This window comes from Prionailurus viverrinus, chromosome C2 (assembly GCF_022837055.1).
Source record: "Prionailurus viverrinus isolate Anna chromosome C2, UM_Priviv_1.0, whole genome shotgun sequence".
Taxonomy (NCBI): domain Eukaryota; kingdom Metazoa; phylum Chordata; class Mammalia; order Carnivora; family Felidae; genus Prionailurus; species Prionailurus viverrinus.
In genome coordinates, this window is record NC_062569.1 from 77,483,988 (window position 1) to 77,511,344 (window position 27,357).

The window sequence follows — 27,357 nt, forward strand, 5'->3', positions numbered from 1 at the left end:
GTGCTTCTTCCTCATAGTGCATGGAGGAAGCTCCAGGTAAAAGCTCTGTGGTCAACAGGGACCAAGGACAGAATGTCACAGAGCTGGTGCCTCTATTCGTGACCATGTCCAGACACAGGTCCCACCTCAGTTTTGATGCCAAGGCTCAACATTTTTCACGATAAAGTCTCTGTACAACCAACAAACAGCCATCCCATTATAAATGCCCTAAGCTCCACTGACACATCAAAGGCATGCACAGATGCCCTGAGGCTCCTCAGGCAGGTCAAAGGTAGGCATCTTTTTGGAATTCAAAGACAACCCTCCAAAAATTTAAAAGGAAAGAAGCCCAAATCCACTTACATTTTTGCTTCTTCTCTTGTTGCATATGTGACGTTGACAACAGCAGTTTCTGTGTCTGTGTTGACTAGGAAAGAAGCAAAAACTATACTGTCATAGAAAAAAAAAGCTGGCACCCTCTGGCTCAATGTAAACAGACTAACTTTAGAGAAGAATGCACAAAAAACTCATCACCCTAACTCCACAGTATTTGAATTTCTATCTTTATTCATGTGCATTCATAAATAGTAATCAATTGTATATACATATCTGTAATCAACTGTATATACAGCTCAAAGCTGTATTTTCACTTATAATACCACTGCATGTGCATATGTATATGCTCATTATGTTTGTATTTTCCATTTCTAATGTCTACACAAAATTTTAGTAATTGTGCCATGATTTTTGACAAGCCATTCCTCAATTGTTGACAAATGAGTTATTCCCAATATTTGCTATTCTAAGTCGTGTTGCTAAAAATCAGCTTTACTGCAAATATCATTTGAATTGTGTTCTCTTCTGAATTACTTTTTTAGGCTAAATCATGAAGAAAAATAACTGGGTAATGGAACATAATGCTTCTTAATGCATATTTTCAGATTACTTTCCTAAAAGTTTATGTCAATTTATTGTACCACCATCAAGGTAGAAGTCTGTTATGTTTGCATTTATTTTTAAATAACTGGATATACATATAAAATAAGAAAGTATTTTAATTCTTCATTTATTCCTAAAGTAGAATTATTAATATTTTTGTCTCCCTTTGAGTGAGCTCCATGACTCTGAGTTAAATTAGTAACTGTATAATAAATAAAGAAAAGTTGTAAGTCATTTGGTTGAAGGAGAGAACACAAACTCTAAGAGTGGCTAATATAAAACTCTTGTGAACTGGCTTATCTTGGTTCGTAATTGCCTCTTCTTCCAAAATCAGAAGTTAAAAATAAATTCAGAAGTCAAGATAAAACTTTCTCAATCTAAGCCAGTAAACTTAAACCAAAAATTCTGTTTTTCCCCAAAACAAGTAGCTATGACTAAGTCAGATCCTCCCTTTAAAAAACACTTAAGCTATGGGGCACCTGAGTGGCTCAATTGGTTAAGTGTCTGACTCTGGCTCAGGTCATGATCCCAATGTCAACAAGTTCAAGCCCTGCATCGGGCTCTGTGCTGACAGCTCAGAGCCTGGAGCCTGTTTCAGAATCTGTGTCTCCCTCTCTCTCTGACCCTTCCCTGCTCTCTCTCTCTCTCAAAAATAAATAAAATACTAAAAATTTTTTAAAAAAATATTTAAGCTACTGGGAGACTTGGAGTTAACCATATTAAGTTAATGATAGAGTTAATTCAAGAAAACCATGATAAAGCTGCTTTCCAAGTAATAATAAAACCTTGTAGTATAGGGATTCCTAATTTGGATCCACATTAGAGCTTCAGAAATTTTATAACCTCACACCACCACCACCACCACCATCACGAACACCTCCTCCTCCCCCCACCTCCACCACAACCAAAGATTCAAATGTGTGGATGGATGTATGAATTTTTCTGGTTTATAATCTCCATAAGACTCTCAAAGAGGTTAAAGACCACAGTCAAAAATATTGTTTATTCAGTAACTTCAAAATAGCTGCAACCTTCAAAGGGAAGGGATGCACAGTCTTCAGGAAAGAGGTGATATTGAGATTTACACGTCATAAATGCTGAGCCCAGCCCGGCTCTGCCCGGGAGTGTTCTTGCTGCCTCTCATTCACACTTACCCAGAGAAGTTCTCACAGTGCAAAACAGGGGATGAGTAGCCCACAACCGTCCTCTCTCAGTGCTGACACACAGAATGTACCAGAGGGTTCCTATTTGCTGCTTTCTAGTGCTCCAGATGAGGCTGTCGACTCCCAGAAAGGGAGAAAGGGATGGCTTTGAACCTCCTGAATAAATCTATCCACTAGGATTCTCAGATTCTCAGATTTTGTTCTCACTTCTTAGTCATATTCTGTTATTCAAAGACCTTTGTCTTCAGGAAATCAGACAGTTCTGTGATTCTGGAAAGAACTGAGCTCCATTCGAATAATTTATTTCGCTGGACATAAAAGCTCTAAAAAGTTTCTTAAAACTCTACTGAAAATATTTTCCTGCTGAATCAGGAATCACCTATGAAACAAAACAAAACAAAAGCCCAACACTTCTATCCTGTAGTTGTGAGGCGGCTGGAAACTGGATGGTCTCCAGGGCACAGGTGCACTAGGAGCTGTCACTGCCCCAGGGACCTGCAGTATTTCCTCCTCGCATGGCAGTGTCCTGAATTTATAAGATTGTCTTAGCTAGTAACTTTTACAGGCTCATGTCTGTGAGGCCATCTTGCCTACTACATCCAATCCTTATTAGAATGTCTTCTTCTCCATGTTGAGGGAAATAACAAGAACTGAGAAACAGAATCCTTGTAAATCATGTCTTCTTTCTGAGCTCTTTCCCTTCACCTTTGGGCATGGGCAGTCAGCAGCATGAAATTGAATAATAATATTTTTAATATTCATGGAGTGGAGAACAGCTGAATAATTACTACTTTAAAATGATTACTTTAATTATACTGGCAGATAGAACAGATTGCATATCAGACAATTGGTTCTCTGTGATTATTCATTCCCAAGTGAATCCTAACAATCCCTTGAGATTATATAGGACTCTGTTGCCTACAAATTTTTATACAGGTTCACTTTGGATGCCACAACTACTCAGTGATATAGAAGGGATAGAATTTATTCTCCCCATTTTATACACGTGGAAACTGAGTCAGTGAGGGTTAAGTGACTTTTCCCAGGGCTTCACAGTCAGTAAATAACTGCATTCACATTCTGCTTTTTAGGCTTGCCACATCAGGAGCTTGGAATCTACTTTTCGGGGACTCTTAAAGAGCTATGTGAGGTATCAATTTCTTTAAAAAGATAAACTTTTTAAAGAAAAACTTTTTACTGTTTAAAATCATAGCATTTCATGTTTTAGATGATATAAGCGAGAGCAGCAGAAAGAAGGGTATATATTTTCTGTGGATGTCCAACACTGATGTCCTAAGCCTGTGGCTCTCAAACTTGAGTACACACAAAAATCAGTTGGGGGTGCTTGTTTAAAATACAGATTCATCAACTCTTGCCCCAAAGAGTCTTACTTTGTCAGTTTATGGTGAACCCCAGGAATGTGCATTTTCATAAGCACTGTGGGAGATTCTGGTATAGGAGTCCTACTCCTTCAGAAACACTCAGTCTAAGACACTAGTGATCTGTTGTTCTTAGCCAGGAAAAGGAAAACTGTGACAGCATAAGTTCAATTACTTCCAAGTGAATTAAGCTTACCCTAGCCTGACAGTGTTTGAGAGCACATTAACAGAATATATATATATATACTTTATATATAAACCAAACCTGAAAGTCATATTCTTTGAAACAATAAATTTTATAGATATGGATAAAAAGATCTGAATATCTCTAACAGAGAAAGTTTGTTTCAAAAGAATTTGAATTTACTATTTGTCTTTGGAGTTGACCCAGCCTATAACAGATAACAATCCCACTCAAAATTCAATAGGCTAATTTGCTCACTTAATACCTTGTTCTACATTCTCCACTGTCCCATACTGAGCCAAAAGTCCATCCAGCACCTGAAAAAGAGAGATCCCATGTCAGAACAGGAAGATAAGATTGTACTCACACACACAAAAATAGCATAGTGATATCTCCCAGCAAATGAACGAAAACAAGTTACAGGAATAATCTAACTAAATTGATATTTCAGGTATTCCATCAAAACAGTTAAAAATGAATAAATATATGGGACTTTCACTTGGTTATTAGCTCTCAAGTAATCTGTCCACTAAGGTGACACAGCAGAATTTCAGAGTCTTACTGTTAACAATCACATCCATCGTGATGGTTGGGGCACAATGCTTTAGGACAAGCAGAATAAAGGACAAGGTTTACTTGCCCTTCTTACAAGTTTTAACCATTCTTCCTTCTGTTCTTCTCTAGGGATCTCCTTATTTTACAAAGCAGTGGGATATTTTTTTTTTTACTTTGAAATTTTCCATAATAAAGGATTTTTTTAAGTAATAAAAATGTCAGACAAAACATTCTATTTCCTTTAAGGCTGTTTTGATTTTGTTTGGGTTGGAAATAAACATTGGGGCAGCTTGTTTTTAAATAAGGCAATGAGGCCACTCCTCACATTCTGTCTTCTTGAATTTTAAGGTAGCAATCTTACAAGAAGTTTTACAACTCTGAAACTATATCTTCACTATTACTCATAGCAACTCATTCACAATCAACAAAAAACCTACTCAAACTAACAATCTTCTATTTTTATTGGGTTTCCACTGATTTTATTTTTCCAAAATCGTAATTTGGAAAGGTAAAAAGTCTTTTACAAAATCATGACCGAAAAATCACAAACCAGGTATACATTTTGTTTCATAGTTTGTCAGTGCTTGGTGCCTGAGAAGACAGAACAGGAGGGCTCAAAGCACACATCTTGCACAACAAAAGAGACGAACACAACCCTAAAGCTGTGACAGATCACGTACATTAAGATACTGAAAAAGGAAGACAGAGCACGCAGGAGCTTTGTGGAGAGGTATGAGGACCTCTAATTCCCCAGGGAACTCACAGAGGGAGAGCAGTTTTGCAGACCTATTAAAAAGGAAGATGAGGATGGAGGGCAGGAAGACGGTAAACACACAGGTGACACTGGCTTACCTCCCACTGCAGGTGAGGAGGGATGTTTCGGATCTGAATTTTCCTGCTCCTGTAAAAATGAAAAGCTCAGACTATAACACTTTCTCTAGGACACAGACTTCAGCAAATGACAAAATGTCTCAAGACCATAGTTTGAGTTCACTTTCTCACTGTGTTTACTGAGGCATCGGCAAGAGATTCCAGCTGTGACTCATGAGCATCATGTTTTAAGGTTTTCAATTACTTTGGGGAAAAAAAGAATAAACCCAACAAGAGTGAATATGCTAAGTGAAACAGCTTACATACACATGTGCCTTTTCAATTTCTTGCCAAAGCAGTTAGCACCTAAATTACCATACAGATTCTAATTATAGAATTTAGTACCTTCCTCCCCAAAATAGATGGTCCTGCAACTGACCCTACCCCAGTGGGTACTAAGGCTCAAATGTGACAGGTGAGGTCACATAAATAGTGGACTTAAATGAGGTCAGATTTAGTTCACCCTTTACCTAATAATGTAAAACTTGCTTTCGAAAATTACTTTTATCTTTGAATAAGTAATACAGTAATAATTTAAAAATTAGAACACTATAAAAAGGTGTGCTAGAAAAAGTCTTACTCCCACCCACTCCCTTCCTTTACCAGAAATAAACACTTTTACTTATCACTCGTGTACTCTTCAGTTTCTTTATGCAAATAATAGCAAATGCAAATATAAATTCTTATTTCTCCCCCTCTCTTACAGAAATATTTACATATTCTACAAACTCTCTGCATGATTTTTTCACCTGAACAGTATAATACTGGAGATCTTCCCATGCTGACAGAGCCTTCATTCTATTTTATATTATGTGGAGGTACCAAAGTGCATTCAACCCATCCCCCTTGGGCCTTCTTTCACCTTTTTAGTCAGAGGATTTTTCTGTTTTTCTGGGACATCCTGCTGGTCTGATAACTAAGTGATTTAGATTGTTTCTTGTTTTTAAGTAAACATTAAAATTACATAGGAAAAGGAAAGAAATGGAAGCATAAGAATTTTTCTATCTTTTAAGAATATGTCAGATCCTAGAAAGAAAACACAAATCAGCATTTAAATATTAGAGAGGTATATTCTAATGGAAGGACTTGACATCTGATTCCCCTAAATATCCATTTTGGGGCATTGTAAGAAAAGGGATGTAATGGCAAAAGTGTACCTGCCATTACTTTTTCTTTTTTTCTGGTGTCAGAGGTACCAAATAGGAACTACACACAGCCACAAGTTTTTCCATGGCTTTAATCTGGGCAACAGCCCCAGAAAGAAATGTTAACAATTCATGCAGAGAGGAAAAGAAAGAGAGGTACACAGAGGAAACATGAAAACAAACAATCAAGTAAATCAGGGGCTCCGGTTTTCTCATGGTTTTTATTGAATGCAAAGGCAGGGCACTTCTATGTTCTAGATCCTACACAGTACTTCTAATTTTTAAAAAATGAGAGTGCATTCATGCTTTACTACAGGGCAAGCCAGTCTACAGAACCTCTAATCTGGTATCAGGATAGGAAGGAGGAAGATGAACCAAAAACTACTTTCTACCTCTACGCTATGAAGTCCCTTTCCTGACACTGCCTTTGGCAATAGTTCACAATAGAACTGCTGACACTATCCCATGTAGTGGCTCAACGGAATGCTCCACAGAAGATGTCACAAGTCTATTTACAGAAAAGACACCAGAATTTGCAAGAAATTGAATACTTCTTTTAAATATAATTTATTGTCAAATTGGCTTACATACAAAACCCAGAGTTCATCCCAACAAGTGCCCTCCTCAATGTCCATCACCCATTTCCCCTCTCCCCCACTCCCCTGCAACCCTCCGTTTGTTCTCTGTATTTAAGAGTCTCTTATGGTTTGCCTCCCTCCCTCTCTATAACTATTTTCCCCCCTTCCCCTCCCCCATGGACTTCTGTTAAGTTTCTCAAGATCCATATATGAGTGAAAACGTATATCTTTCTCTGACTTATTTCACGTAGCATAATACCCTCCAGGTTTCATCCACGTTGCTGCAAATGGCAGGATTTCATTCTTTCTCATTGCCAAGTAGTATTCCATTGTATATATGAATCACATCTTCTTTATCCATTCGTCAGTTGATGGACATTTAGGCTCTTTCCATAATTTGGCTATTGTTGAAAAGTGCTGCTGTAAACACTGGGGTACATATGCCCCTATGCATCAGCACTCCTGTATCCCTTGGGTAAATTCCTAGCAGTGCTATTGCTGGGTCATAGGGTAATTCTATTTTTATTTTTTTGAAGAACCTCCACAGTGTTTTCCAGAGCGGCTGCACCAGTTTGCATTCCCACCAGCAGTGCAAGAGTGTTCCCGTTTCTCCACATCCTCGCCAGCATCCATAGTCTCCTAATTTGTTCACTTTAGCCACTCTGACCGGTGTGAGGTGGTATCTCAGTGTGTCTTTGATTTGTATTTCCCTAATGATGATTGATGTTGTCCATCGTTTCATGTGTTTGTTGGCCATCTGGATGTCTTCTTTGGAAAAGTGTGTCTATTCATGTCTTCTGCCCATTTCTTCACTGGATTATTTGCTTTTCGGGTGTGGAGTTTGGGGAGTTCTTTATAGATTTTGGATGCTAGCCCTTTATCTGATATGTCATTCATAAATATCTTTAAGAAATTGAATATTTCTAAAGAAAAATATTTTTTTAAATCTCCAAATATAAACATCAACTCTAAATACTAACCAAGAATTTACTAGTATATAAGTCTTACTGGAAGAAACTCATTCATGAACACAAAGATTTGAAAAAAGACAACCATAGCATTGTTTGTGACGACAAAGATGGCAAACAATCTAAATACTGACCAACAGGGAAATGAATAAATGAATCACAGGACAGCCACAAGATGGAACATTATACACCTTTTAAAAAGAATGAAGCAGGGGTGCCTGGCTGGCTCAGTCGGTAGAGCATCCAACTCTTGATCTCTGGGTCTTGAGTTCAAGCCTCATGTTGGGTGTACAGATTACTTAAAAAAAAAAAAAATGAGGTCGACATATAGGCACGGTCATAAGGAACCATCCACCGCATGCTGTTGTAAGAAAAGAGCTAATTATAGATTAGGAAGATCTTGGTTTTTTTAATGTTTTTAACGTTTATTTTTGAGAGACAGTGTAAGCAGGGGAGGGGCAGAGAGAGAGGAGACAGTGGATCTGAAATAGGTTCTGTGCTAACAGCAGAGAGCCTGATGTGGGGCTCAAACTCACGAACCTGTGAGATCATTATGTGAGCTGAAGTTGGACACTTAACTGGCTGAACCACCCAGGTGCCCAAAGCAGATCATGTTTTTTAAGTGCACAAAACATACAACATGCTATTAAATGTGTGTGCTTGTAAACGCATAAAAAAAGGAAGGTAAAGGCAGTTGGTGAAAGGGGACATATACTTTTAATTTTAGCTACTTCTGTCATTTGTTTTAAAAAACGAGAATGTACTCATGCCTTACTTGCTTTAAAAAATTAACAATTAAAACTCCTACTAAGTCTGCTTTAATGAATATACAAGATTTATTTTTGAAAAGTATACTGAAACCTACTAAATTAAAAAAAAGGAAAGAACAAAAACCAAACACCTCACTTTTTTCCATAACTAGGTTAGGTATTCTTGAAATCGTATTTAACAGAATATTAATTTATTTAGCAAACTCTGTTCCTAACGTATAAGCCATCAAACTCTGTCTGATCCAGATTACTGCAAATCCTAACTAACTGGGTCTGAAACAATAATGTTTCCCTTAATGCCTCATGTAAAGAATGCACATCAGGCAATCAGTTCAGGAACTGGAATGTTCGTTAATCATGATTCCAGGAGAAATAATCCCTAAAAAAGCTAGTGTGTGGCATCTCTAATCTTAGGTCTGAATGGAAAGAAAGAAAAAGAACTGAGAACTGAAAAAGGAACTGGAGATCACTATAGGAGAACCAATTACACTGATCCTTAGGTAACTGGGAAGATTATCCTGAGCTATTATCTTTCAGGATCAGGAGTGGGCAGGACCTGTGAGTTCTGCTAACTTCCACAGCGTGATCTGGATGCTATGCCTCCTTCTCAGGGGCCAGGGATGCTTGTCCCCTTCAGCCCCCAGGGAGGGACTTCCACATGTCCTTCAAACCCCGCTCACATGTGCAGAGGCTTCCAGGGCGTCTCCAGGCAGAACTGTCTCCTCTGCACTCTTCAGCTTTTATAACAGCTCACTCTCTGCTGTAATTATTTTTCTGCTGGGGCTGTCATGTTCCCCCACCAACCTTCTACTTGATGGTAATTTCCTCAAGGACAAGCTCTTTATTTACTAGTCTTTGGTCCAGCATGGGGCCAAGTGTCTAGTGTAAAAGCAGAACATGGCACCCCACGGCTGGGAAAAGCACTCCTAATGCTGGCTGTAGCATGCCTATGATGTGGATCCCCCTGACCCCACCCCGGAAGGCCAACTGTTTATTTCTCCTGTGCCAGGTAGTCAAGAGAAGAGGGAAGGGTTCTTTACCCTCTTTCCCTTTTGAAATCCATAAAAGTATGCCCTGCTTTAAGAAGCCAAACATACACAATAACTCAGGAAAATTATTGGTTTTAAGAAAATAATTTTGTTTCTTAAAAAAAAAGGAATAATCTCACAGTTCCTTTATTTTAAAAAAGAAATCAACCTTCCCTAAACACACATAATGATGTTTCTCATCTTCACTGCCCAGAAGCATTACAGCAGCTTCCTAGCTGGCCTGTCTTCCAGTACTGCACTCCTTCCTCTCCCAGCCAGCCCTCCTGGGCTGCCAGTGACTGACTGACTTTTTCTTTTTCTTTTTTTAAGTTTATTTATTTTTGAGACAGAGAAAGAGTGAGTAGGGGAGGAGCAGAGAGACAGGAAGAGAGAGAGAATCCCAAGCAGGCTCCATGCCATCAACACAGAGCCCGAGTGGGGCTCGAGCTCACAAACCACAAGATCATGACCTGAGCTGAAATCAAGAGTCAGATGCTTAACCGACTGAGCCACCCAGGTGTCCCTGTCAGTGACTTTCTAAAGCACAAATATGACTGGTTACTCTTGCCTTTTTTGACTCCCTGTCACCACATCCAAATTCCCTTTCACGACCCAGTTACTGTCTCCTTCCCCATCTCTTTATGTTGCCAAACTGCCCAAACTTTATGCACTTCTCCCTTCATCAAAAGTAGTATGTTACACCGGCAGTTTATATGCATGCTTTTGACGCCTTCAGTCTACCTTAAAAACAGGACTAGGGGCGCCTGGGTGGCGCAGTCGGTTAAGCGTTGACTTCAGCCAGGTCACGATCTCATGGTCCGTGAGTTCGAGCCCCGTGTCAGGCTCTGGGCTGATGGCTCAGAGCCTGGAGCCTGTTTTCGATTCTGTGTCTCCCTCTCTCTCTGCCCCTACCCCGTTCATGCTCTGTCTCTCTCTGTCCCAAAAAAATAAACGTTGAAAAAAAAAAAACAAACCAGGACTAAAGAATTTGCCTATTCTAGATATCTCAGTAAGTGGAATCATACAGTATTTGTCCTCTTGAGTTTGGCTTATGACAGTTCACATAATGTTTTCAAGGTTCATCCATGTTGTAGCACGTATCAAAACTGTATTCTATGCACTGCTTTTTAAAGTTAACCTGTTAGTGTGGCCGCTTCAGCAGTACATACACTAAAGTTAATCTGTTAGGGTCTGTTTTGGTTTTTTGTTTGTTTGTTTGTTTGAGAGGGAGAGAGAGAGAGAGAGAGAGAGAGACAGAGAGAGAGAGAGAGAGAGAGAGAGAGAGAGAGAGAGAGAGGAGACAAGCAGGGCAAGGGCAGAAGGAAAGAGAGAATTTTAAACAGGCTCCATGCCCAGTGCGGAGCCTGAAGCAGGACTCGATCTCATGACCATGAGATCATGATCTGAGCCTAAGTCAAGAGTCAGCCACTCACCCGACTGAGCTACCCAGGTGCCCCATCTGTTAAGGTCTTCTATTTATTTCCTTTTAACTTTTTTTTCACATGAAGGAATGTTTTGGATTTTTACCAATTTTAAGACAATCCACCCAGACTTTTATACTGGCTAAGTTAATTAGATCTAGATCAGTGGGTTGGGGGAAGAGGGAACAGATAGTTAGTATTTACTGGTACAGAGTTCCTGCTTGGGATGATGAAAAAGTTCTGAAAATAGTGGCGATGGTTGTACAACACCATCAGTGTTTTGTTTTTTTAATTTTTGCTTTAACGTTTATTTATTTTTGAGACAGAGAGAGACAGAGCATGAATGGGGGAGGGTCAGAGAGAGGGAGACAGAGAATCTGAAACAGGCTCCAGGCTCTGAGTTGTCAGCACAGAGCCCGATGCCGGGCTCGAACTCATGGACCATGAGATCATGACCCGAGCTGAAGTCGGCCGCTCAACCGATTGAGCCACCCAGGCGCCCCCAACACCATCAGTGTTCTTAGTGCTGCTGAGCTGTACACTTAAAAATGGCTAAAAGAGCAAATTTTGTTATGTATTTTTTACCACCGTAAAAAAAGTACTATACAAAAAAAGAGCAATGCAAAGGAAACAATATGAAATCTTCTAGGAGACAACTAGTCTGGACTTGTCAAAATGTCAATGTCATAAAAAATCCAAACATTGCTCTAGATTAAAAGAGAATAAAGAGATCCAAAAACCAAGGGGGACAGCGGAACAAGAGTAAAGAGGGCAGTAAGGAGCACGGTTTTGACTTTTTTCTTTTTCATTTTAATCAAAAGCAGAGCAAGACCCATAGTCAAGCAGAGGATACCCTTTAATGTAGACAACCAGGGTCTTCCCTAGTGGCTTTGGGATTTAGGAATTTAGAATTTCCCACTCTCATAATTCAAGCAAGCACTTAGGATGAGAAAAGGAAAGAAGCTCAGCCTCTTTCCTTGGGGAACTTGGCTACTCTAATTCTATATTCTGGTTAATCAGTGATTGCAGTATACACGTACAGACTATCAAATCTTAACTACAAAATAAAATACACTTAACCCCAGCTCATCTAATTCTAACCGACCTGGTTCATGGTATATAGAGCTTTTCAACATCTAAGTGCCTCAGATACTTTTTATAAATGTTATTATCTTTGTAGTGTAGATGCCCAGAGGAAATAGAAAGTTCCAACTTGAGTGAATTTCAGATAAACTAGATGTCCAGTGTTATAAATTTCAATAGCCTGGAAGAAATTATTTTGTGTGGTAGAATTTGTAGCTTAAAAACAAGTGGCCAAGCATTTGGGAAATACAATCATATTTAACTGTCATGGAATTTCTGTGATTATGAAGAACCATCTTACCTATATTTGGGGGGCAAAAAAAGTTTAACCATTTTACCTATATTGGGGGTAAAACACATGCTTGCATGTGCAGAGGATAATGGTATATGGTAATGAGCCACAAGTCTGATCAGCCACCTTGGGAACTCTAACCCAAGCCTTAACCATGATGGGGACTTGAGTGGAGAACAAAGTTAACACAAATGTGAGAACCCAGCTTATAAGATCTCAGGTTCCATTTGAAAATTAGGTCATCTAGAGACTAGAGAATCCCCAGGTAAACTGTGGACAAAAGAGGCAATATAGAAAGTAGAGTCCTATGAAAGAGTTCTGTGGGGTTCAACGAAGAATTCTACCTAACTAGGTCCCATCTGTTTCCATAGCCATTCTGGGTGCCATCAGATGACACACAGTCCTCACCTTGGAGGGAAATTAGAGCACCATGGATTACCTATGGAGTGGCAAGTATGCTAACCAACTCCAAGGACTGTGGGAGAGCTAAGACTAAACCCACTATGATTCTCCTGTTGCCCTCCCCCAGCATATACTGCTATAGTCAGTATAGTGCTGTATCCCATGCACTCATTAATATGTGTTTAAACCTTAAACTTAGAACTTCTGGACAGTCTGTACAAGGATATTCTGTGCTAAGCTGAACTAGGACCTAGGGCTGCTCAGGGAAGCAAATGAATCACCAGAGATAGCCAAGTCCAATCCTCTACCCAACTGTCACTTAAATCCCCCTCTTTGTCTCTGTCTCTGTCTCTGTCTCTGTCTCTGTCTCTCTCTCTCTCTCACACACACACACACACACACAGACACACACAGGCAGGGGACAGGGAATGATTAAAAAGTCAATTAAACAAATTGTTTAGTCACTTTGTTACAAAATTATTAAGAATAATTGCCTTTGCCTCTATGGGATCTAAAATAAATGTATTATAATAGCTATCAGAAAATGATGCTTTCAATATATAAACTGCTAAAAAGTGAAAAAAAAAGTTTAGGGATTTTTTAGGAAGAAAAATTATGTGCTCAAAGTCTTTATGAGTATTAACAGTGTTATGGGCCAAATCATAAAAAGATTAAATCAGGTATTATTGTGGTGACCTACTGCAAAGGGTTTTGAGCCAGAAGAACTGCAGTTATAAAGCTGACAACTTCCTTTCCTCTATAAACTCAAGTCCACAAAACCATAAATCCCCAAGCGGCCCCAACATACTCATGCTTCCTGACATTCAGAGGCAAGAGCTCATGAAAAGTCCACTGTCTGAACAGGACAAAAGTCAGTGAATATGGTAAGCAGTAGCCCAAGACTTTGTAACTCACTTAATCTCCTACACCCTCCTAACCAGTCTACTAGGCTTATAGAAAGGCCTTGACTTTTTAAGAAGTTGCTAACACAATTCCAGATATCCCTTTTGAGGAAAACACTGGGGATTCTTAATTGTTGTTGAAACAGGGAGAAGGGGAAAGAGAAGAGTGAATGGGATGATTTATGATGATTAGATGTTCATGAGAAGACTGGCCAGACTGCTATTCCTGGGCAAGGTGGTGAAGAAATTCCCCCACTGGGAAGGGGTACAGTGAGTGTAATTTGCATTAAAAGATCATTAAGTTTCATTTCAATTGCAGGATTCTACAAATGCTCTGGAAATTGTAAGGTTAAAATAATCTCCTGTTAAAAGGAATCAGTATGGGGGACCTGGCTGGCTCCGTCAGTCAGTGGAACATGCAACTCTTGATCTTGAGGTTGTGGGTTTGTGCCCCATGTCAGGTGTAGAGATTACTTAAAAATCAAATCTTAAAAAAAAAAAAAAAAGGGAATCAGCAGGATTTACTATGTACGCTGTAATGACCATATACTGTTCTAGTAAAGCAGACAACCAGATTTCTCAGAAATTCGATATTTTAGCTCTGTAAAAAGGAAGTCAAGGGGTGCCTGGGTGTCCTAGTTGGTTAAGTGTCTGAGACTCTTGGTTTAGGATCAGGTCATGATCTCATGGTTCATGAATTCGAGCCCTGCATCCGGCTATGCACTGACAGCACGGAGTCTGCTTGGGATTCTCTTTCCCTCTCTCTCTGCCCCTCCTGCTTTCTCTCAAAGTAAATAGATAAACTTAAAAAAAAAAAAAAAAAAAAAAAGAAGTCAATATCTAAAACTTTGTCTCATTTGAGTCATATTCACTTTTTGGCAAAGGGGTTCCTTTTACAGGAATGGTGGCAAAGACTAAAACGATTTGAACTAAAGAAAGAGAAAAAAAATCTAAATAATTATTTGGGGAGAAACTAATATTTTTCTTTGCCAAAAACTTCTTTAGGAAATTAAAATAAAATGAAAACAAAAACAACACAGGAAAATTGTGACCCGCTCTTATCAAGGTTTGTGCACAATTTCCTACAGATAATACCATCTTTCCCATCTACCATCTCCCTCCTTAATTCATTTTGTGACATGACAGAGAAAAAAAATAGATTTAGCTCTAGTTTTACCAGAACTTCTCCATGTGCTTCACTGAACACTATTTCTTCCTCATACAAGTTATTTTATTTAGGGAAGTCTAATAAAGGTTCAGAGGTACACCGGAAACATTCATCACGGTATTTTTAGCAGGAAGCTATCCTCAAACCACCACTACGACTTACCTTAATGGATTCTAATAAGTGTCTCATTTAAGCCTTACCACTCCCTACATGAAGTACACATTGCTATCCCCATTTTTCAGATAAGTAAACTGAGGAGTTGATGAGTGCCCTGTCTACATCTCACAGGTAGGGAGTGATATTTTTGACTTGTGCTCTGCAAGTTTAAATCTTTGTTCCTAAAACATCACTTTGGAATTGTTGATTCACCAGTAACAAAATTTACACTTTATGTATATGTATGTATATGTGTATGTGTGTGTGTGTGTGTATATAACACGTGTATATACACACACACATTTACATATATATATATGCACACACACACACACACACAGCAATGAATTTCGGACAAGATATGCCTTTTCAGGCAAATTCTAGGAAAATGGGTCTTAGGATTGGACTTCTATCTAGCCTTTCCCATTCAGTGTCAACCTCGCTATAGACTCTGACCAAAAACACCTCCTCTAGGAAGGATTATTTTGAAAATTTCACCAAAGCTGCTCACTCTTTGCTCCTCAAAAGAATTTACTTACATACAAACGCCTTTCAGAAAAGGTAACAAAGGCATTACCTAGTAAACTCTTTCACCAGGTCAGCTGACTCCTGGTTGACAGTCAGGGTCTCTTGGCCCATGGCTGGGAGCCATACATACCTCTTTGTAAAGGCCTGAGGGTGGGACTAAGTATAGGAAAGATCTGCCTCATAGTTGCTTAGTAACACTGGCCAAATCCAGGGCTGTGCTGAACCTCATGAGGCATGATAAAGCTTGAGAACCCTCTCCCAAATACAGATTGCTGCATGGGGAAAGGCGGAGTGGATCCCAGACAGGGAGACAAGGTCCTCAGAAGGCTAGAACATTTATGCGTGCCAGAGTACAAACATGAATTTGAATTCAGGAAGGTGAGATTTTGAGAGGGTAAGGCTGAGTGTTTGTGAACTAAAACTCTGCACACCAACTTCCAGCTTTTCAAGATCTAAACAGAGTAAGGATTTTCCTTAATATTTTCATTCGGCTGTGATGGAGATTCCAGTTAACAAAACCAAACTGTGTTTCTACAGAAGTGATTAGTTACTCTTTACAAGGCCCTCAAACTCATTATCTGTAATTAAGACTAACCAGGGTAAAAACACATATTTACACATCATAATTTGAGCCAAGATAAATGATATACATAAACACGATGCAACACAAGTTATAATCTGAGTATATAAATGTTTGCCTTGTGTGGTGCATGGTAAACACAAAATCATCTTTGTAAAGGCACAGGGAGCCACATGCTTCGTCACCCACAACTGTGACATCCTTCCAGCAACTCTTCAACCCATTTTCAATAACTGCTTTCGTTAGTTTTCCAAACAGCACACAAATCTGTCCCGCTCCTTCCTTCCTTCCTACCTGGTCCTTTTTCGTTTTTTCTCCCCTCCACAGCCAAAGCAACATCTGGAACAGAGCAGGTGCTCAGCAATCAGCAAATTCACCAGAAGCATTTGTTGCTGACAGCTGGCTTCTTTTTCCTGGCTCACTCCATCCCATATTCTAACTTCCAACTATAAGAGGAATATGTGCTTACTGAAGACACTGACTGGTCTTCAACCAAGCCACTTGGTTTTTTTCCCACTCCAGTTTATGCTCATCGACTCAATGCAATAGGCTGCAGACCGAAAAATATAGGACAAGATATTTCCTAACACAGTAGCCACTACATACATTTCCCGTGATTAGATGTAATGACTCACATAGAGGTGGTGTTTTTACCCTCAAAACAAGAAATGCGTCAGCATGCCTTGACTTACCGAAGAAACAGTTTCACAATTAACACAAAAATTCAAGCCAGAAGTTCTGAGTCCTCAAAGTCTGGGAATGAGTGATAAACCAACAACATTTTACTTCTGAAAAGAAGGAATTATTCCCAGCAGTTATAAAAGACTTTGATCATTTCATTATAGTCATGATGATGATTAAGAAAAATTAAATTCATCTCCACTATAGCCCTAAATCCCAATAAGCAGAGAAAGGCAGGAAAGGGTCAGCCAAGTCACATATTCCTCCCTCACAAAGGAATTCCCTCCCCCTGCCTTGCAAAGCAAGTAGGATTCACCATCTCACACAAGAGTAACATCTCACGGGGAGCCTGGGTGGCTCAGTTGGTAAAGTGTCTGCCTCCGGCTTGGGTCATGATCTCATAGTCTGTGAGTTCGAGCTCCACATACGGCTCTCTGCTGTTAGCACAGAGCCTGCTTTGGATCCTCTTTCCCCCTCTCTCTCTGCCCCTGCCCTGCTCATACACACTCTCTCTTAAAAATAAACTTAAAAAATACTAAAAAAAGAAAAAAGAGTAACCTCTCACCTACACTGGGGGATGGGATGGTGTGAGCAATCCAAACCACACCTATCCAATGTTCTGACAGGAGATTAAATAGACGACATCTTATCCAATTTTGGAGAACAGGGTAATTTCTAAGATTAAAGTTAAAAGTTTTCCAAAGTCATTTAGCAAACGTTCACTGAACACCTGTTGTATGCCAAGCATTTGTCTTAGGTTCTGCATTATATTAGCAAACAACAACAACCAATATCCTCATGATGCTTAGGTTCTAGAGAGTAAAAAGGAGACAACACTGACCCCAGCAAGCCTTAGGACTCTCAACTTACTTTCAACAAAACAAGAAAGCACTTTAAAGCTGGTGCCTTGATCTAAAACAGTTAAGGAAAAAGGCTAATTCTGCTTTTTGCTAACTTAAATTTTTTAGGGTTTAGCTAGAAGTAACCAAGTATTTTTAAGCACCTATTTCTGCACAGTATTCTTCATTGCAGCTGTACCTGCAGTCCCTGTGGCACTGGACCCACTAAAGTTTTCTCTGCTATACAAAAGGATGCTCTGGAGAAGATAAAAAAGGTCATGGGGAAAGTTTGTATCAAAATTGGGAGAGAAGTAAGAAAACCAACTTTTCGGGGCGCCTGGGTGGCGCAGTCGGTTAAGCGTCCGACTTCAGCCAGGTCACGATCTCGCGGTCCGTGAGTTCGAGCCCCGCGTCGGGCTCTGGGCTGATGGCTCAGAGCCTGGAGCCTGCTTCCGGTTCTGTGTCTCCCTCTCTCTCTGCCCCTCCCCCGTTCATGCTCTGTCTTTCTCTGTCCCAAAAATAAATAAAAAACGTTGAAAAAAAAAATTAAAAAAAAAAAGAAAACCAACTTTTCACACATGTCAATAAAAAGACAAACACAGTTCACAGGATACAAAGGAAAAAAAAAAATCAGTGACCAACTGGTATCTCATAAAGTACTGATGAAAAAAGAAAGGAAAATCACTAGCTCTTAAAATTACATGATTTGAATAGAATGCAATTTGCTTTTTAAATCCTCTAATAGTCAACTTTAACACATATGAATGAGGGGACCCTGGGTAGCTCAGGCAGTTGAGCATCTGACTTCAGCTCAGGTCATGATCTCACAGTCTGTGAGTTCGAGCACTGCATTGGGCTCTGTGCTGACAGCTCAGAGCCTGGAGCCTGCTTCGGATTCTGTGTCTTCCTGTCTCTCTGCCCCTCCCCCGTTCATGCTGTCTTTCTCTCTCTTTCTCAAAAATAAACATTAAAGAAAAAAAGAAAAGAAAATGCAGAGCTTAAAAAAAAATAAAAACATATGAATGAACTAGGGAAAGAGTGTATAAATTGCTCTTATTTTAAAAAGGATTCATTTTGTGATCACCTTACATCAATTCTGAAATGAAACAAATGAGCAGGGAGAAAACTTCAAATACACAAATTTGATTTATAACCAATTTTGAGAGGCTAGATTTCTGCACAGAGAACTTTTCCCAGGAGTGCTAACAGAAACGCAAGATTCGTGAACTGTATCCTTCCTCAACTGTGCTCACCCTATCACTACCCCTGCAGAGCCACAGCTTCTAGCCTGGTGGCCTGTACAGGAGTCGTTCCGTAAACTTAATGAATGAACGAATGAATGTGCATGACAGGGTTAACGTCTCTGGCACTTAAACACAGAACTCTTTCCAGCTGCTGATTCACTCTCTTCTGAGTTCCCTGTTTTACAAAGACTGTAAACAGAGCATCTGTCTCGGTTGGTTCCTGACTTTTCATCACTTCCTCTTAAGCCAGCACCATTGGCTGGGTGGGCCCCAGCAGGATCCATCAGTGGGAAGTGGCACAGAGGCTTCAACACCTGACTTGAATAAAGGTGAACAACCTACCTGACTCAGCAGGTGGCCGTAGGAGGTCCTGCGACCACAGCTTCAAATTCCTTTCCCCATTTCTTTCCCCTTCCCTGGATGCAGCCCAGCATTGCCCCCCACCCCACCCCCCACCCCAGGACCCTGCTTCTTCCTTTGCCTGGGGTCAGGTCCTCAGCAACAGGACTGGAGTAGGGAAGAGAGTTAAGTGAGTGCCCTCCCCTCCGTTGTTCACAGAGTCCCAGTCTCCTTAGTGTTGTGATGAGCAACTGCCCTCCCCTCTTAATGTGTCCCTTGCCCCACCCCTAGGAATTATGAAAAAGCATTCCGTAAACTGCGTGCACACTATGAAGTGGGCAGTAGGGCTATTGTGAGAGATGCACAACAGCCTCCAACATTCTCTCATTCCCAGCTTTGGTTCTGATGTGCCCAGGAGAGCTGGTTTTCCTAGGAAATGTCAATGAATCTGACTTCATCTGGTGAGTCACAACTATGTCACTAGCAGTGAGCCAGGACAGAAGCTACTGAAGTTACACAGAGTCACCTTAGAAGTCAGGCTAAAAAATCCATTTCAGGATAATTTTAGAAGCTGAGGAGTACAACTGGCAAACTAAGAGCACCCTGATTATTGTGTTTTGGTGAGAGCACTTTTGTTCCTGGGTAGAAAATACAAAACTTGTAGAATTCCTTAGAAACTTGTGGAAATGCAAACACTTTATATACTAATGTCTAGAAGCAAAAGGACCTGATTTCTTAGGGAAATATGATTTGAGAAAAAAATATAAATTTAAATATATTCCCTGGATTTTCTAACTAAATCATTCTCCCCATCCTTAATAAAACATTCTGTTACCAGAGACTGCCATTATTGCAGCACAAGAGAGAAGCAGAGTGGAAGGCGCACCCAGCTGAGTTTGAATCCTGCTCCCTTTCCGACACATTATCAGACAGATGTTGGACTAGTCCTTTAACCTCTCTGGTTAATGCCTCAGACATGCGACAGTTAGACAAGATAAGAGACCAAATGCTTTTCCAAACTAAAATTCACTTCATTTTAGCAGCAAAACAAAACTGTCACAAAGAGAGGTAAGAAACAGAAGAGATATCTCATGGATTTAAGCTACAGATGGAAATGGGGAAAAAAAAAAACACAAACCAAACAATTCAGCAAAGCTTGCATTTTGTTTGGGCCACATTTTAAAAAAACTTTTTTTAATTTTTTTTTTATTTTTGAGAAAGAGAGAGAGAGAGAGAGAGAGAGCGAGCACGAGTGGGGAGGGGCAGAAAGAGAGGGAGACACAGAATCTGAAGGAGGCTCCAGGCTCTGAGCTGTCAGCACAGAGCCCGACGCGGGACTCAAACTCATGAACCGTGAGATCATGACCTGAGCCGAAGTTGGATGCTTAACAGACTGAGCCACCCAGGCACCCCTGTTTGCCATCACAATTTTTAACAAATCAGTAAATAAGTTAGATGACAGAGTCTATAGTATGTCATTTTATTTATTTATTTGTTTGTCAGCACACAGCCTGATGAGGGGCTCAGTCCCACAATCCTGGGATCGTGACCTGAGCTGAAATCAGGAGTTGGCAGGCTCAACCGACTAAGCCACCCAGGTGTCCCCAGAGTCCAGTGTTTTATAACTGGATGGCTTGCCATCCCAAAAGAGGGGTTTTGACAGTACTTGTATCATAGCCTACCCCAACAGCCACAATTTACCCCATTTATTCCCTTTTCTACCTTATTACAGAAGTGTTATGTTCACACTTTCACTACTGTCAGCATTACTCTTGCACAATCTCTGGTATCTGGATTTTGAATGTGTGATGTTAGTTCATGATATTTACTAGGAATGGAGGGTATTGCACAGCTAAGTAGGAGCTTGCCCATTTCCTATAGGTGTATGTTGGTCTTGGCATGGGACTGTGAATGAGGAGACTATAATTGCTTCCAAGGAATTCCACTGATGTCAAAACCACCAGATCAAAGCCTGTATTTCCACTACACAGAAACAGAGTTCTGGCCCATAATTCAGATGTCAGTTAATTAGTATAGTAGTGATACTTTACTTGTTATTTCAACTTTGATCTAAATAGTTCTGAAAAGCCCACATTCATATTTTAATTTTTTTCAAGTTTATTTATTTATTTTGAGAGGGAAAGAGGGGCAGAGAGGGAGAGAGAGGATCCCAATCAGGCTCCGTGCTATCAGCATGGAGCTAGACTCAGGGCTCGAACTCATGGAACCATGAGCCAAAACTAGGAGTTGAAACCTTAACCAATGGAGCCACCCAGGCGCCCCCCATATTCATATTTTTAAAGCAACATGCTTTAACAGCAGGTGAGAGAAACTTAAGGCATCGCACATTTATTGGAAAAGCAGCCACGTTCAGCTTGATTTAATGCAGACACCAGTAGATAATTGTCCAAGGTTCTTCTAGAACAAGGGACTAGGAAACAGGTAAGTAAGAGAGACTTCAAAGGCAGGGTCTAGAGGGTGGGAGGGTGTGTGGGAACATCAGGAGGAAAAGTGTTTGTATTACAGAGTTCTTCCCGGTGACTTTTAAAGTGATTCTGCAGATTTCAGCAAATCTGAACACTTATACCTACTGCTCAACTGGTTTCTTTCAAACAAATGTACTTTTTAGAAACAAATACTACAGGGGTGCCTGGTGGCTGAGTCAGTTGAGTGCCTGACTCTTGATTTCAGCTCAGGTCATGATCCCAGGTTGTGGGATCAAGCCCTGTGTTGGGCTCCAAGCTGAATATGGAACCTGCTTAAGATTCTGTCTCCCTCTGCCCCTCTCCCTGGCTTGCACTCTCTCTCTCTCCCTCTAAAATAGTAGAGAGAGACAGAGACAGAGACAGACAGAGAGACAGAGAGAGAGGGAGGGAGAAAGAAGGACGGAAGGAAGGAAGATATTCTACGCACAAAGTTCAGCAGATACCCAAGAGTATAGTAGGACAATTCTCCCTTCTGTACCTATTCTTCCACCCTCTTGTTCTTGATACCAATTTTTAAAAAATCATTCCAGAGTATTCTATATGTAAACAGATATGTACATATTCTTTTTTCCCCCAAATAAAACTGTTAGTGCTCTGTATACACTTTTTTTTCACTTGGAGACTGTTTCATACTAAAACACAGAAAATTATATTATTCTTTTTTGATGACTGTAGAATAGTCAATTTTATGAAAGTACCATAATTAACTGGTCTCCTGACGGACATATAATGTTTCTATTCTTCTATTTCAAAACAAATAAACAAAAACAAAAACCTAAACGCTGTCATTAGTATCTATCTGGCCAGCTACTAATCTTGCACATGTGTGACCGTATCTTGGAAGATGAGCCCCTGGGAGTAGAATTACTGGGTCACATAATGTTAAAATACAAATGCAGTGATGTTTCTTCACATATGTGAAAACACATTTATCATTTTTTTTATTTCTGACTATTCAGAGATGAAAAGTACTACCTTACCTGCATTTTAATTACTTATGAGGTCGATCGTTCTTTGTATGTTGAAGAACCTCCCTCACTTCACTGGGGAACTTGACAGAATTCTTCCTTTACTTCAGGATTCTAGAAGGTGACTTCTGGATTTGAGTAACCCCACTCATTTCAGTTACCTGACAAATACTTGCTGAGCATTTATGCTAGACATCAGACCAATGAAGAGCCAGTCCTCTACCATGAAGCACCAACAGTCTGGTTGGGAAGACCGCCACTCAAGAAGCCAGTGCGCTCTCAGCCACGCTGCTACAAGACAGGCCTGTGTCATGCTGGAGGGCGCCAGGGTGCTCAGACAGGCAGGAGGGGAACCCAGCAAGGGCCCCCAGAGGCACCTCAGCCAAGTCCTGAGCAGTAGGAGACAGAGTGGGCCACGTGAACAAAGGTAAGGGTTGGGAGTGTAAAGGGGTCTAGAAGCAAGGTCACAAGTAGAGAAAGGTCCAGAAATGCCTTCCTAGTCAAGGCAATGAGGTACACATAGGCACGGTGGCCAGGTCACATTGTTTGAGAGGAGCAAAGAATGCTTCCAAGGAAGGTCAAGAGAGCAGGCTGGAGATGCTGGCAGGAACTGTTTCCTGAGCTGAAACATGAAAATGATAAACCTTCCACCAAGACCCAGAAAAGAAACATCAGGCCCTTTGCAGGATTGGTGACCACCAGGTGAAACACTGGAGACACATAAACACAGCCATCAGCATTAACTTTCTTTTCAGAAGCTGTTGCTTTCTTTCTTCTTGCTGGTTTCCTTCCTCAGAGAAAAGAGCTTTGAGGCTCTGAAAATCTGGGTATGAGCATTAATTATACCCTTTCTTGCGGCCGTGTGCACACCACCACTGGGGAAATCTGCTGACCCTTCCTCACTTCTCCTTGACATGGGGCTGCCAGGTATATTTAACCAACAAATTAAGTGCCACCAACTACCATTATAATACACTTCTCTGTTCCTAGCAGGTATTTACCATACCTATTGAGATTACAATAGATAAATCTATTAAAAATAGTAAGACTGTTTTATGTTTTAGGCTAGTGAAAGGTAGGATTAAATAACATGATTGATTTAAAAATTTCTTTAATATTTATTTTTGAGAAAGAGAGAGACAGAGTATGAGCTGGGGAGGGGCAGAGAGAGAGAGAGAGAGGATCAGAAGCAGGTTCCAGGCTCTGAGCTGTCAGCACAGAGCCTGATGCGGGGCTTGAACTCATGAACCGGGTGATAATGACCTGAGCTGAAGTCGGACGCTCCACTGACTGAGCCACCCAGGTGCCCCTACAATTGATTTTTTTAAACAAACGCACTAGCACTTTTTTTTTTTAATCCACATAAATAATGCCTCCATCAAAGTAATGCCCTTAGAAGACTATTTACTTATCCCAATAAGGATTCCTCTTCCCAACATATTTTTGGATTTTTAAAAATATTTTTTTAATGTTTATTTTGTTTTGAGAGAGAGAGAGAGAGAGGATGCAACTGGGGGAAGGGCAGAGAGAGATGGAGAAACAAAACCCAAAGAAGGCTCTAGGCCCCTAGCTGTCAGCACAGAGCCCGACACTGGGCTCAAACCCACAAACCATGAATGACGTCGTGACCTGAGCTGAAGTTGGACGCTCAACTGCCTGAGCCATCCAGGTGCCCCGTGTTTTGGATTAATTGATATTTTCCTCAGCAGCTACCTAACAAACACTGATCTACGTTTGGTCTGTAGTACAATCTTACAAATATGCTGGGTGCTGAAAATGGATATGCCTCTTTTCCTTTATCTTCCTCCTTCTACATTCAACAGAAAAAAAACAAAACTCAGAGGTCTCTCCTTAACGCCTCTGCTAACAGCACACAGAACCGAACTCTGGAGAGTAGGCTGGCTTACTTTGCAGCCCTCCTTAGATGCCAGGACTGCTGGGCTGGCTACCACATCCATGTCACCAACCTATCCTCATAGGGGATTCAGCTCCTACCTTCCTTCAGGGAGGGTGTAGAGGAGCAGCACCAGGGAGCACACCCTTGGCTGTCTTGAGCTCCCTGATCTGGTTACGGAGGGTATTTACTCAGGGCCAGGCTGGTACATGGGGAAACCAACCCCATCGGAGTTGGCTGATCATCAGAATGAGGGCAGGGGACGTTCTTCATTTCCAGGTATCGTCTGGTTAACATTAGGTGCCAGCATTAAAATTTTACCTTAACTGGGGGGAGGTTGCCTATCCTGGCAAGGTCAGTGCTCCCAGCCCTTAGCTCTGCCTTCTTTGTTGCATTTATCTCCACCCGCTGTTTACATCTTTTCTGCCCAGCCAGACTCTGCTCCCTGTGATTTCCACACCTCATTACCCAGCACTTTCCATCCTCAAGGGATGACTATAAACAAATGAACAGGTATCAGAAGGAGCTGCCCTGTAAGCCCACGTAATTGGACCTCTCAATTCAACCCACGTTGGGCGGGACAGGTCATTTCAACGTGAAGAGGCCACTCCATCTCTGACCACATTCCTTGTGGCACTCTGATGGACAGAGAGCTCTGAAAGAAAGCTCATTCCCTGATGCCTTTAGACCCCAGTTTATTGGGGGTCACAGGCAGAGTGGTGAGGCACCAGGACTGTTGAGCATGGGGTCACCACCCAGATATACGACTATGGCAGGCTACTTAATTTCTTGGGGCCAGATGGCCTCTTTCTACGAACCTCCTCTGTGTCAAGAATTCTCCAGTCCTGCCTGCTGTCTTCCCTCAAGAACACACAGATGTCTCTTCCTCCCATAGAAATCTGTACTAGAACTAAGTTGTCCAGGCAAGAGAAAAGAAAAGAAAAGAAAAGAAAAGAAAAGAAAAGAAAAGAAAAGAAAAGAAAAGAAACGAAAAGAGAAGAAAAGAGAAGAAAAGAAAAAAGAAAAGAAAACCTTTGAAGGAAGAATTTCTATGCTGTGAGTGGTTTATCCTGAGAATAAGACTCAGAGAAGTCTTAGAAATCTTCATTCAATGACACAGATAGACAGACTTTAATCTGTGAGCCAAGAAAAATGGTTTGTAAAGGCTAGAAGAAAAGAACCCCATGGCTAAGAACTTGTAAAAACATCTGTAACAAACAAAAGTTCTAAAGGAAAGACTGTGAATCAGCAGGATCACAGGAGGTGGGGAGTGAGCTTTGAAATGGCAGAGAATTAACCGGCTTAAGGGCAAATGGTGCAGAATGGGACTGCGGGAGGTGACACATACAAATCCTCCAGCACCCGCAGCCAGCAGAGGACAAGCAGACACAGTTTCATCCCAGGCCTGCACCAATGGGCATAGCTTCGTCTACCATACTAGTATTTTCCACACGGGCTACTGAGATCCATTAGAGTTTGTAAGGCCAAAGGCTCCGGCCTCGGGAGGTAGAGAGGGAAGCCAGAATGAACAGGAATTACATTTCCCATTCCCTTCACTGACACGTGTGCACAGGCTGTAAGTGCAAAGGGGTGGTGATGTAGACGAAAGACTCCTGTCCTACTCTCTGCCTTCCAGGAACGCAGTCCAGGAGGCGAGGAAGAGACCGGACACCAAAACCTATCATCCAAGGCACCACCAAGAATAAAACCAGTGCAGCACAGCCTGACGTGGGGCTCAAACTCACCAACGGTGAGATCGTGACCTGAGCTGAAATCAAGAGTCGGACACTTATCCAAGCCACCCAGGTGCCCCACAGCCATCTTGTTTAATTCTCACACAGGCCAGCGTGCTGGCAGGGAATGAAAGTAACTTGCCCAAGGTCCCTCAGCTGTGATGTGATGGGGCCGATTATAGAAATTTCCCAGATGAGACCGTAAGAACTGTACAAGACATTTTGAAGTCACAGGGTTCCAAGGACAACAGTGCCCATGGGAGGGACTGGCATTGTGGTGGGTATCCTATGAACACTAAGTGAGATGCCTAAAAGAGCCCCACACTGCTGCTCAGCCTGGTCCTGTCATTATGTGGCTCCTATCTGCTGCATGCATGAAGGTGAAGTAAGTATTAACTGCTTTCACTTTGCACTTGGGGAATCCAAGGTGAAGCCAGGAGTCTGAACATAGATCCGATGCCCAAGTCATTAGTCCCTTCATTCTGGTAGTATTTTTAGGTGGAACATGAGACCAATGGTTCCATGCAGTAACTGCAGGAGGTGAGCAAATCCAGCAATAAAAAACAACATATCACATTTGTCTTATTTTCTAATATTTCTTTGTACATCAAGGAAAAAGTCTGAGGCTGCAGCTGGACGGTTTTTAATACCTCTCCAATACTAATGCTCCTCTCTCTTTCAAAAAGCAGATGATGTCAGGTTCAGAACCTTTCAACAAGTAACAGTAGCTAGAATTTAGTGACATTTTATTCACAGTGTATTTTATTTTTTATGGTTACTTTTTATTTATTGCAAATGGGGCTGATTTTCCATTTAGATAAATAATATAAAGTTTCTTTTAAAAGTAAACTTACCTTAAGCTTTTTGTTTAAGTAAGCTCTACACCCAATGTGGGGTTTGAACTCATGACCCCCATATCAACAGTCACATGTTCTACAGACTGAACCAGCCAGGTACCCCTGAGCTTAGCCAGGTACCCCTACGTTAAGGTTTTTAAAGGGGGGATCACTTTAAAGGAAAATAAAATAGTTAATATGCAGGTGGTGGAGATATGGCAGAAAACATTGATGGCTGAAGTTTGGG

The 27,357-nt window shown here is 40.9% G+C and overlaps 1 protein-coding gene across 4 annotated transcripts in view; it reads right to left on the minus strand.

The window, feature by feature from the left end:
- IGF2BP2 (insulin like growth factor 2 mRNA binding protein 2) overlaps nucleotides 1-27,357 on the minus strand; it is a 157,926-nt gene that overhangs the window by 38,703 nt on the left and 91,866 nt on the right. For all 4 annotated transcript variants that reach the window (XM_047876284.1, XM_047876285.1, XM_047876283.1 and 1 more), the window contains exons 3-5: nucleotides 5,052-5,100; nucleotides 3,910-3,961; nucleotides 343-406 (exon numbers count right to left, since the gene is read on the minus strand). In XM_047876284.1, coding sequence (XP_047732240.1) covers nucleotides 343-406; nucleotides 3,910-3,961; nucleotides 5,052-5,100 — 165 coding nt within the window. The remainder of the gene's footprint in view (nucleotides 1-342; nucleotides 407-3,909; nucleotides 3,962-5,051; nucleotides 5,101-27,357) is intronic.